The sequence below is a fragment of the Neofelis nebulosa genome, chromosome 10 (assembly GCF_028018385.1).
Source record: "Neofelis nebulosa isolate mNeoNeb1 chromosome 10, mNeoNeb1.pri, whole genome shotgun sequence".
NCBI lineage: Eukaryota > Metazoa > Chordata > Mammalia > Carnivora > Felidae > Neofelis > Neofelis nebulosa.
In genome coordinates, this window is record NC_080791.1 from 73,003,022 (window position 1) to 73,015,796 (window position 12,775).

The 12,775-nt window shown below is 42.8% G+C and overlaps 1 protein-coding gene across 10 annotated transcripts in view; it reads right to left on the minus strand.

Moving 5' to 3' along the window:
• The window catches only part of PLEKHA7 (pleckstrin homology domain containing A7), a 224,331-nt gene that overhangs the window by 54,457 nt on the left and 157,099 nt on the right, over positions 1-12,775 (minus strand). For all 10 annotated transcript variants that reach the window (XR_009249814.1, XM_058688367.1, XM_058688366.1 and 7 more), the window contains one exon: positions 10,786-10,961. Coding sequence is in view for 9 of the 10 variants with exons in the window: in XM_058688367.1 (XP_058544350.1) it covers positions 10,786-10,961 (176 nt within the window). In the remaining variant the exon portion in view is untranslated. The remainder of the gene's footprint in view (positions 1-10,785; positions 10,962-12,775) is intronic.

Below are 12,775 nucleotides of genomic sequence, written 5' to 3' on the forward strand. Positions count from 1 at the left end.
TTCTTTCCTCCAGAGTTAACTAGGGCAGTCCCCCTGGGAGGGCATGGTGGGGCAGATATCTGGCTCCCTCTCAGGCTCTGCTCTAAATTAACAATAGAGGGCCTGACAGCTCTGAAGACACACTCTCCAATTCTCCACACTGTCCCACCCTAAAGAAGAGCAAAGCTAAAGAAAAAAAAAGGCAACACCAGACTGCCAAGCTGGGATGCCTCTTGACTCAAAGAGGTGGCTACTGGCAAAGTCCCTTTGTGAGGTTTTAAGGATTGACAAACCAGACAAAGGAAGTCTGGTTACTCTGGGTCCCCTCACTTTGTTCATTTCTGCCTAGAGAATCCTTCCTTCTTCTTTCTACTGAGTAAGTCATGCTCAACCATCACAGTTCAACCCAACCCAGTCTGGAGTTCTGGCCAAGTTCACTCACCTTCCATCTCCCTATGGCAGCCACAGTTTTGGGTCATTCATTTTTTTGTGGCTAATGCTTGGTTATTATTACCATATGCTGGTATGGTCCTCATATGTGCCAGGAATTAGAGATTAGACTGTCCGTCATCCCTACAACAATACTGCAAGGCCAGTACTGTCAAGCCCAGAGAGGCTGAGGGCAGTCAGTTAGTACCAGATTACCTACAATAAGTTTCTCTACTGAAGAATAGGAACGATGGCAGCAACAGTGATCACTGAGCACTAACTAAATGCAAACCCCTGAGCTAAGCAAATTAAATAGATTACCTCTTCTTCTCATTGTAAAATCCTCCAAGGCTAGGGATATTATTATTCTCTCATTACAGGTAATAAAAGTGAAGCTGAAAGAGGTTAACCAACTTGCCTTGAATCATGCAACCAGTGACATATACAGGATTCAAATCCCATCTGATCTGACCCCAAAGCCCTGCACCTGACTGAAAACGTCTCCACAAATTACTTCTGCTCAGGATCCAAGGGGCTTGTCCAATCTTAGGTGTGCCTGCTACACTTTACTCAAAGTGATCAGCGTTTGGAAAGCCAAATATTTAGTTCTCTGAAGAGACTACAAACAGCCAGCAATGTATGGGCTATTTCTGAGCGGGCTGGTTCCCCACACACCAATCCCACAACAGTTGTCCGACTCCCCCCTGACATCCCAAATCTTTATTTGAACAATTTACAGGTAGAGTTTTTGTAACTGTTTTGTTCATCCATCCATCCTTCCACCCACCTGCCCAGCCAGCTAAACATCCATGCACCCATTCATTAACGAACTGCTTACTATGTTCCATTTTCAAGAAGCTTACAGACTAGTAGGGGTGACAATGAAAAAGCATGCCTTGATCTTGCAGTTTGTGAGTTCAAGCCCCGCGTCGGGCTCTGTGCTGACAGCTCAGAGCCTGAAGCCTGCTTCAGATTCTGTGTTTCCTTCTCTCTCTGCCCCTCCCCTGCTCATTCTCTGTCTCTCTCTGTCTCAAAAATAAATAAAACATTTCAAAAAAGAAAAAGCATGCCAATATAGCTTGAACATGAAAGTCCTATGCAAAAGGAATGACACAGTTCTACAAACTGGGGTATATAACACACTGAAGGGTCACGGAATATTTAGGCTAAGGCTTGAAGTATGTGCTGAAGTTCTCCTAGTAAGGGTGAGGACTGGAGAGGCAGATGAGCAAGGCCCAGATGGATCCTGGTGCCTCATGAGATGGACCTCCATCTCTCACCTGGATCCCATCACAATCTACTCTCCCCCTCGCTCCCTTAGATTCAGCCACACTCCCTAGCTTTCTGTTTCCCCAACAAATCAAGCTCCTTCTTGCCACAAGGTGTTTGTAAGGGCCCATTCCTTCTGTTTTAAGCACTCCACCTCAGTTTTGAATCCTTAATCTTCATATATCAATCAGGCCTCACTTCCATATACTTCCCACAGAGGCCTTCCCTGACCATCCAAACAAAAGTGGCTACTCTCTGCCCCCTCTCCCCTCCCATCCCATCACCCTATTTTACTGCCTTCATGCATAGATCATGATAGAAAATTGTCTTGTTGTTTACCTGTTTATGGTCTATGTCCACCTCTCCTACCCAAGAATGCATGGGACTTTGCCTCTTTCTTTGAACACAGCATCTTTAACAGTATCTGCTGCACAGTATGCCCTCAATAAATACTTGTAGAATAAAAGACTAAATAGATGAATGCATGAGTACAAATGCACCCAGTTGAAGAAGTTCAGTATGGCTGGGGCATAGAGAATGGGGAATGGTGAGACATGAGCCCAAAGGTGAAATAGGGACTAGACCCATACAGTGCTCAAATGCCCTAAGGAAAATGGTTTTTACTCCAAAGGTGATTATACAATAAGTTCCTACAGTCCAAAGACAGGATTACCAGTTACACAGAGACCAGAGAAATTTGGAAACTGAGAAAAGAGATAAGTTGTCTTCTGATAGGCCCTCCTATTTGAGCTGCTTGTCAGTTTTGTGGGCTGTGAAAGCAAGCTGACCTCTTGCTTGGTGTTTTAGCTTATTGGAGAGGACAAGACATTCTTAGACAACAAACAAAAAGCAGTCCAATGGCAGAGTTGGGAAGACAGATTTCAAGGAGGCTGTAGGGAATCAAAAACCAGTCCAAAGTCTGGCAAGTGGGAGAACATGGAAATGGAGGGTAGAAATTATGAACAGAAGGAGATAGAGAGCAGGATTGGGCAGCACTGCTTGGTGCCCCTTATATGGGATGGGATCTTAAGAACACATGAATGATCGGGCACCTGGGTGGCTCAGTCGGTTAAGTGTCCAACTTCGGCTCAGGTCATGATATCATGGTTTGTGAGTTTGAGCCCCGCGTCAGGCTCTGTGCTGTCAGTTGAGCCTGAAGCTTGCTTTGGATTCTACACCTCCCTCTCTCTCTGCCCCTCCCCCATTCACGCTCTGTCTCTCAAAAAATGAATAAACGTTAACAAAAAAAAAAAAAGAATACATGAATGAATTTCTATCAAAGATCTCTGAAGCCTGTGTAGGAAACAAAAGGATAAAGAAAGGAGTTGAAGCGAGGGTGCTCAACTCTGCTCCTGGGTCAGAGTAATGAGGTAGGAAGAGGCTGGAGGAGGAAGGAGGTGAGAGGCAGGTGGAGGGATGGTGCTGCAGGAGCCTGAGCAGAGCAGAACCACCATGACCCTGCTAGGGGATGAGCACATCCTGACAAGGAAGAGTGCATTTTGCTCACAGAAGACTCATCATCAATGTGATCCAGGGGATGGTCGATGAAACTGGGTGGTTGTAAAGAAAAAAGGGCCAATGACATTGTCAAACCAAACCCTATGGAAGGCAGCATACCCAATACAAAGTATCTTAGGCATCCTATTAAGTAAGCACGTTATACATTCATTTATTTAACTTAACACTTGTAATAACCCTATGAACTGAGTTTTATTTTTTTTTTTCAACATATGAAATTTATTGTCAAATTGGTTTCCATACAATACCCAGTGCTCATCCCAAAAGGTGCCCTCCTCAATACCCACCACCCACTGAACTGAGGTTTAAAAAGCATTCCCAGGGCACCTGGGTGGCTCAGTCAATTAAGTGTCCGACTTCAGCTCAGGTCATAATCTCATGTTCGGTGGGTTCGAGCCCCACATCAAACTCTGTGCTGACAGCTCGGAGCCTGTTTTAGATTCTGTCTCTCTCTCTCTCTGTCCCTCCCCCACTTGTGCTCTGTCTCTCAAAAATAAATGTTAAGAAAAAGTTTAAAAAGCATTCTCAATCTGTACAAGTGACACAGCTAGAAAGTGGTAGAGATGGGATTTGAACCCATGTCTATCTGACTTCAGCCACTAAGCTCTGGGAGGAGAACATAAGGTAAAAGAAATCAATACAGTAGGAAGTAAGGGGGTGAATCAATCAGCTGGCCTGGACATTAGTTGCTTGCACCCCCTTTATCCCATTCCAATGGGTCATTTCTCCTTCCTCTGCCCACAGCCCTAACATTTCTTGGGCATCCACCCCTACCTTGCCCGCAGTCCCTGTGGCCTGATTCTCAGAAGTGAAGAATGTATCCTGGAGCGGTGCCAATCAGCATGTATATTCCCCATCCACAGTACATGATTTAAGGTTCAAATATTATCTAAGCCTGTCTAATCAGAATGCCTCTCTCTGGACAAGAGTTTCTGGACAAGACTCTGGCTCTTTCCTGCTGGACTTTCTTCAGCCAGACGACAGGAGTCCAGGGCTACTGCAGCTATTTTGCCACCAGATCTTTCTTAGATCTGCCAGGAACCTCCACATGGAGCTGAAGAATGAATCCAACCCAAGGGTGGCCAGACCTCAGAGCCTGAGAGAATGACTTGTAATGATACTGTCTGAGCCTTGAACCCAGCATTTCTAAAGCTAGATCTATCCTGAACTTTTCAGTGAAGGAACCAACGAATTCCTCCCTTTGTAAGGTAAATTTGTCTGCATTTTCTGCTGCCTGCAATCAGGAGTCCTACTATACCACATATGTAAGCATCTGCCTATATGGATAATGACAGAAGCATCTGATGAGAATCAAGTTGGGGAGAGACCAAGACCGTTACACAACCACCGGGGCCCCTCACTTAACACAGATGGAGATTTTCCAGTGCAGATCACAAAACTGAAGGAAAGGGAAGATTAAGTACTGCCTAATGAATAATTCTAACTAACCAAATGTCTGAACATCTTATTCTGGGGAAAGAACATTTAGTGAGTCTGGATTTGCTTAGCTGATAATCTCTCAGAAAGTTAAGAGGAAATATTATTCTGCCTTTATTCTGACTCAGAAGGTAGGACAAATTTTTTGGCTTGTTTTGTTTTTTAAGGAAGGAAACTTAGGCAAACATGATTATGGGATTTTAAGAGTTTATTAAGAGAATAAGAAAAATGTTACAAGTTCAGAGAAAAACTAGGGACAATACAATGACCTGAGACCCTAAAAGGGAAGGAAGGCAGCCCAACAGATAAAGGATGGAGCCCCTCACAAACCAGAATCTGATAGTTAATTATAAAATCTTTAGGTAGGAAAAAGTTAAAAAAAAAAAAAAAGGCCAAATCTCAGGTAGCAAATTAATCCTGAATGGTTCAAGCAGGACATCACTTTTCAATCACAATACTTCTTCCTGTTAAACCTGTTTTCATTCTCAGGTTATCTTTGACCCAATGCCCTCGTCAGTCATGATGAACTGAACAAAGATGGAACACAAGAAAGAATTCATTTGCCATTGCTGGTCTAAAGAAGCCAGTACAGGGGCGCCTGGGTGGCTCAGTCAGCTAAACGTTTGACTTCAGCTTAGGTCATGATCACACGGTTCGTGCGTTCGACTCCTGCCATCAGGCTCTGTGCTAACAGCTAAGAGCCTGGAGCCTGCTTCAGATTCTGCATCTTTCTCTTTATGCCCCTCAACCCCCTCAAAAATAAACATTAAAAAAAATTTTTTTTTAATAATAAAGAAGCCAGTATAACAACACAGGCATCTCTCAGAGCTCAAGTTATAAAAGGACATGCACAAGAAATGGAAGCTGGCGCACAAAAATCAAGCACAGATCTATAGTGGAATGGGCCCACAGGAATGATGGCAAAAAGGGCAGAGTCTGGAAGGAGCTGAAGATGGTTTATTTAAAGCAAAACAAAAACAAACTTTTTCTTTTTCTTAAAATTAAAATGAGGGGCACTTGGGTGGCTCAGTCATTTAAGTGTCTAACTCTTGATTTTGAGTCAGGTCATGATCTCACAATTATAAGATCAAGCTGCACATCAGGCTCTGTGGTGGGCGTGAACCCTGCTCAAGATTCTCTCTCTCCTGCAATCACAATTCTGGACTTAAAGACATATTACAAAGCTATAATCATCAACACAATATGGTACTGTCACCAAAAAAGACACTTAGATCAATGGAACAGAATAGAGAACCCAGAAATGGACCCACAAATGTATAGCCAACTAATCTTTGACAAAGCAGGGAAGAATATCCAATGGAACAGAGTCCCTTCAGCAAGTGGTGCTGGGAAAACTGGACAGCGACATGTAGAAAAATTAACCTGGACCACTTTCTTACACCATACACAAAAACAAACTCAAAAGGTATGAAAGACCTAAACATAAGACAGGAAGCTATCAAAATCCTAGAGGAAAAATCAGGCAACAACCTCTTTGACCTCGGCCGCAGCAACTTCTTACTCAACATGTCTCCAGAGGTAAGGGAAACAAAAGCAAAAATGAACTATTGGGACCTCATCAAGATAAAAAGCTTCTGCACGGCAAAGGAAACAATCAGCAAAACTCAAAAGCAACCAACAGAATGGGAGAAGACATTTACAAACAACATATCAATAAAGGGTTAGTATCCAAAATCTATAAAGAACTTATCAAACTCAGCACCCAAAAAACAAATAATCCAGTGAAGAAATGGGCAGAAGACATGAATAGACACTTTTCCAAAGAAGACATCTAGATGGTTAACAGACACATAAGAAGATGCTCAACATCACTCATCATCAGGGAAATACAAATCAAAACCACAATGAAATACCACCTCACACCAGAGAATGGCTAAAATTGACAACTCAGGCAATGACAGATGTTGGCAAGGATGCAGAGAAAGAGGAACCCTTTTGCATGCCAGTGGGAATGCAACTTGGTGCATTCACTCTGGAAAACAGTATGGAGGTTCCTCAAAATATTAAAAGTATAATTACCCTCAACCCAGCAATTGGACTACTAGGTATTTATCCAAAGGATACAGGTGTGCTGTTTTGAAGGGGCCCATGCACCCCAATGTTTATAGCAACACTACCGACAATAGCCAAAGTATGGAAAGAGCCCAAATGTCCATCAACAGATGAATGGATAAAGATGTGGTTTATATATGCAATGGAGTATTACTCAGCAATCAAAAAGAATGAAAGCTTGCCATTTGCAACAACATGGATGGAACTAGAGTGTGCTATGCTAAGTGAAATTAGAGAAAGACAAATATATGACTTCACTCATATGTGGAATTTAAGATACAAAACAGATGAACATAAAGGAAGGGAAGCAAAAATAATATAAAAACAGGAAGGGGGACAAAACATAAGAGACTCTTAAATACAGAGAACAAACTGAGGGTTGCTGCAGGGATTGTGGGTGGGGGGGATGGCTAAATGGGCAAGGGGCATTAAGGAAGACACTTGTTGGGATGAGCACTGGGTGTTATATGTAGGGGATGAATCACTGGATTCTACTCCTGAAATCATTATTGCACTATATGCTAACTTGGATGTAAATTTTAAAAATAAATAAATAAATAAATAAATGGGATCATACCAAAAAAAAAAAAAAGAATTAAAATGAAGAAGGGGAGGGCTTTAAAAGAATATGATTAGATGTAAGTATCTCTGCCTGGGGCAGATGATGTAGTATAAATAAAGGCAAATTCTTTAACTTCTAGATTGAGTTCCATAACTTCATCAAGAAGAATGATCTTCTTCATGAAAAAGAAAACAACCTTAGTTAAAAGAGACTAAAAGTCCAAGATGGAGAAGAAGATGGGAAAGACCCAGCCATCAGGACCCCAGGGCCTCAGGGAACTCAGAAACAGGCTCAGGAAATGTCTCAGGTGATGTCTGAGAAATCAAAGAGAACAGGAAAAAGGCCAGAATATTAAAGCCTGGCAAATAGCATCCTGTTCCGTTAACCACAAGACTGGACAGCCTGCAAGCAACCTCTGCAAGGGACTAAGCCACATCCTAACCTGAGGAGATCTCACAGCACACAGGGAAGGAAGCACCGAGAGAAGGCAAACAACTCAGCAGAAAAATGGGCAGAGGAAAGGTAGAGGCAGTTCAGTGGAGGGGAAATACAAGTAGCCAAAAAACAGAAAAGATCCCCAGCATCGTAGAGACATACACTGAAATACTATTTAACTACACAGCAGCTCAGCAAAATATTTTAAATCTTAATAATATCTACTGGCAAAGATGTGGGTAGTGAACTATACAGCTTTCTTTAAACTGCATCTTGGTGTATCAATTAAAATTAAAAATACATTGTATTTTGACCCAGCAACTTGAAAGACTCACACATGCAGACGCTTGTAGAAGGTTTTTCATTGCAGGCCTATTTATAATAGTAAAAGATGAGAAAAAATAAACCATTATGGTTTGGAGCATTATGGTCTTATAAAACACCATATACAACAGTCCAAAGTAAAGCTGATCCACATACACTGATATAGATTTTCAAGATATCATTCGTGCTTTAAAAAAACACAAAAGAAACACATATTTCTTTAAGTGCACATATGTATATAAATAAATTTAAGTGAAGTTAAAAAGGATGCCCATTAACCTGATAACAGAGATTACCCTAGGAAGGTAATTAAGGATATTTTGTCTTTACTCTTTGCATTTTTTAACAATAAAAATGTCATTTATTGTATAATTTTATTTAAAATGTGTGTATATACATACATATATGTATATGTATATACATACATACATATATGGTTTTTTTAAGGATGAAAAACAAAAACTAAGAAACAGCATTAGGAACCAGCATGTGCACTAGGAATAAGATGTATCAAAGAAACACCAATGTTGGGGCACCTGGGTGGCTCAGTTGGTTAAGCATCTGACTCCTGGTTTCAGCTCAGGTCATGATCTCACAGTTCTTGAGTTCAAGCCCCGCACTGGGCTTCATGCTGACAGTGCAGAACCTACTTAGGATTCTGTGTCTCCCTCCCTCTCTGCCCCTCCCCTACTCACTCTGTCTCTATCTCAAAATAAATAAATAAAACTTAAGAAAAAATAAAACTGGAAAAAACTAAAAAGAAATACCGATGTCACTCTAAACAGAGTGCCCACAGGCTAATGGCAGATACTTTCACATCATCATCATGGACACAATAGACAAATGCAGGCTGCATGACAATGCTAGGAGGTAGAGTCAGATTTGACTGAACACCTGCAGTTACTGATTCAGGGTCTATGTGGGAACTTCCAGCATAGTCATTCATCCTGTCCTATCTAACACATTCATTCTTTCACTCGCTTATTCACTCAACAGACATTTAACGGCTTACTCTGTGTCAAGTGTGCAGAAGATACAAAGACAATCCCTCCCTGAAGTCCAGGATACTGAGAAGTATACAGAAGGTGGGAAAAAAAAAAAACAAAAAAAAACAGCGTGGGAAATGCTTGACTGAGCTTTTATGGAAGCTTCAAGAGGAGGGCCAGACCCCAGGCTGGCCCCTTGAAGGAGGTCACACTACACCCTCTGTTTGCTTCAAGAAAGACGGCATGAAGCTAGGAAGTACCACTAATACCAAAAGTCACATACACGTGAGTTGGAAAAGGTTGACAAGCTATATAACACGCCATGTGAAATCCATTTACAGTCACTAAAAAAATCCCACCTTTAGGTTGCCGGAGAATAACCTTTTGTTTTGAGGCCTCACTGAAAGACCATACTCAAAGAGGCCTCTCGGGGCGCCTGGGTGGCTTGGTCGGTTAAGCGTCCGACTTCGGCTCAGGTCATGATCTCACAGTCTGTGAGTTCGAGCCCCGCGTCGGGCTCTGTGCTGACAGCTCAGAGCCTGGAGCCCATTTCAGATTCTGTGTCTCCCTCTCTCTCTGCCCCTCCCCTGTTCATGCTGTCTCTCTCTGTCTCAAAAATAAATAAACGTTAAAAAAAAAAAATTAAAAAAAAAAAGAGGCCTCTGAACACAACAACGTGTTCAGATAGTGGAAAATGGGGGGCACATGAGTGGCTCAGTGGGCTAAGCATCCAATTTCAGCTGAGGTCATGATCTTGCAGTTTGTGAGTTTGAGCCCCACATTGGGATCTGTGCTGTCAGCATGGAGCCCATTTCAGACCCTTTCATTCCCTCTCTCTGCCCTTCTACCGTTCATATTCTTTCTCAAAAATAAACAAACATTAAAAAAGAAAAAAAGAGGGCGCCTGGGTGGCTCAGTCGGTTGAGCGGCCGACTTCGGCTCAGGTCATGATCTCGCGGTCCGTGAGTTCGAGTCCCACGTCGGGCTCTGTGCTGACAGCTCAGAGCCTGGAGCCTGTTTCAGATTCTGTGTCTCCCTCTCTCTGACCCTCCCCCGTTCATGCTCTATCTCTCTCTGTCTCAAAAATAAATAAACGTTAAAAAAAAAAAAAAAAAAAAGAAAGAAAAAAAGAAAAAAATGGGCCCATGTCAGATGAGGACTTGCTAAAGGCACATCCTGACTTTTCTAGGGTTCCTTATTTCTCTGAGCCCCTGACTCCACTCATAGTCCTCCTGTGCTTTCTCTCAAGGAATCACCCACAGCCAAAAGACTCAGGAATTTCAAGATCCCTGATTGTACCCTTAGTTTGTCCACTTGAGGAAAGGGGTGACTGGACAACAGCTTCCCAGCTAGCCTCAGCAACATGGTGGTCACTCTTTGGCACATTTTCAGTTTGTAAGGTCTTTCTTGTCTGTCTCTCCCTTTCCCAATCTGGTGCCCCAAGGCTGTCCATCTCACCACACATCAGAGAAGGAAAAATGAGAAATACACACACACCAGGTTCCAAGGCTCCATATCCCAAGCAGTCACTTCCTGCCCCCAGGCCTTGGCATTTCTCTGCTCAACAAAGAGAGGTCCAGATAACTTCTGCGGGACCTTACCATGTATGCATTATCTTTCCAACAGAATTCGTTGTTAAATAGGACTTCATAGAAAGGGCAGGGCTTAATACAAGTGAATGAATGGTGGAATTTGGGGCACCTAAGAGTTCTTATCTGGATCCCCATCCTAGTGTGAGAAGTGCTCTGACAGGGACCCTCCATTGGGACTGACCTCTTTAGTGATGATCGAGACAGCACCTGTGCGGCCTGGTTCATGGCCCGGACCCAAGCATTCATGTCCTCCTGGGTGTCGGCACTGAAGTAGTAGGTCCTCATGCCTGACTGCTCGGCCTGAGAACCCCCTGTGGAGCTATTATAGATGAGTGCTCGCATCCCCGTGTGCACAGCCTGTAAACATGAGGCACAAACAAAGGTCAGAGAGGTCAGTGCACATTTCACTTCTGGGAGCAAAAACAAGAAGACACTCTGGCCATGTTCTTCCCTCTTCCATATTAAAAGCCCAAGTACCACCCAGCTTGTTCCCACACCTAGAAAACATCACAGCTGGATTCCCCTTTCCTGGTACAGTCAGACCCAGTGATAGCTGTGTCTAGTCCCCATGGTCATAGCCAGGCAGCTGCACCTATTCCTACTTATCTTACTCCTGCTTAGGGAGGGCCACACAGTCAAGGCTTGTGTGAGAAAGAGTTTTTCAAAACCCTCATTCTGTAGAAGCAGACTCTCTGGAATCCTTGTCTTGGCTCTTCTGAAGCACGCAATTACTGGAATTGAGCCAAAAATTAGCAATAACAGCAAGTGGCTTGGTGCAGATATTCACTGTGCCTCACCACTCAGGCATGACATGTGATGAGTGCCCATCAACGCTGCTGCTCTTCTGGCTCTCCAAAGAGGCACTACAAAGTTTGACAGAGCTAACATTTGACTGAAAATCCTTGCACACCTACTATGTGCTAGGAAGCCTCAAAGTGCTTTCACATGTATCCTTGCAAAGAGTCCGTGAAGAGGTAATGGAAATGATCACTGAAAAGTAACCAGGATGGGTACAAACAAGAGGAAACATCAGTTTCTCCCCACTGTGTTCTGATAAGTAGGGGCCTGTCTTAAAGTTGTAATGAAAAACCTCATCAAATCTACATAGGAAGATGGTATAAAAAGGAAGACCAAAAAAAAAAAAAAAAATAGAGGAAGATCGGCAAATCTGATCAGTGCCTGTTATGTGTCTCCTGGTTACTTCCAGGACTTTAATCTCATTTTAATTCCAATAGCTCTGAGAGGTAGTGACAGAATTTGTATTTTACAAATGTGGCAGATGAAGGTCTGAGATGTTAAGTAACTTTCCCAGATCTCCATGCCCAGTAATGGATTCCTCAGAGTATTTAATATTACCTGGCATCATTTATTTTATACACTAGTTTGCTTATCATCTGTCTCTTCCCTCCAGAATATAAACTCCATTACAGCAAGGACTTTGTCTGTCACTACGGTATCCCCAGGAACAGTGCCTGGCACCTAGTAGGTACTGAATAATTGTTTGTGGAATAAACGAAGAGTTGGAACCAGGATTTGTACATAAGTCTATCTGACTCCAAGCCCAAGCTTCTCTATATAATGCTCCTAGGTCCTGCCCAGATATTAGCATGATTACACAGATCACTGGTCCAAAAATGTGGATCCAGAAAGAAAGGCAGACCCCATGAAAGGATAAGCCAGAAAAAACAAAATGAAAGAACCAATTAGGAGCTGAAAAATGACATGCTTCTAGAACCACTAATGGTCACAGATGAAAACTCTCTGATAAACTGTCGACATTTGCTTCTGTGACCCACCCTAACATCTAGGTCCAAAATGCATATTAATTATGAATCTGCTACTAATATTGACATACTTGAATCTATCCAGCTAGTTCCAAGAGAGTACAGGCAAACTTAGCCTGCAGGTAAGGGTCCCTACAGTGACCAAAGCAAACCTGATTTCCTTCCTTGCATGTTTAAGGGATTATCCACTGTCCCAGATTCCTCCTGTTTTAGCAGGTGGACACGTGGCAGTGAGAACAGAATGAGAAGGAACTTGTTGTGTCTGTCAATCAGCAGAAATTCTTGGAAAAGCTCTCCCATGTAATGACCCCATAAGATCTCTGATACCTCCTCCCACACTTTCTGCCCAGTCACAGGTGGGACAGGCACCCACCCCACCAGACACAA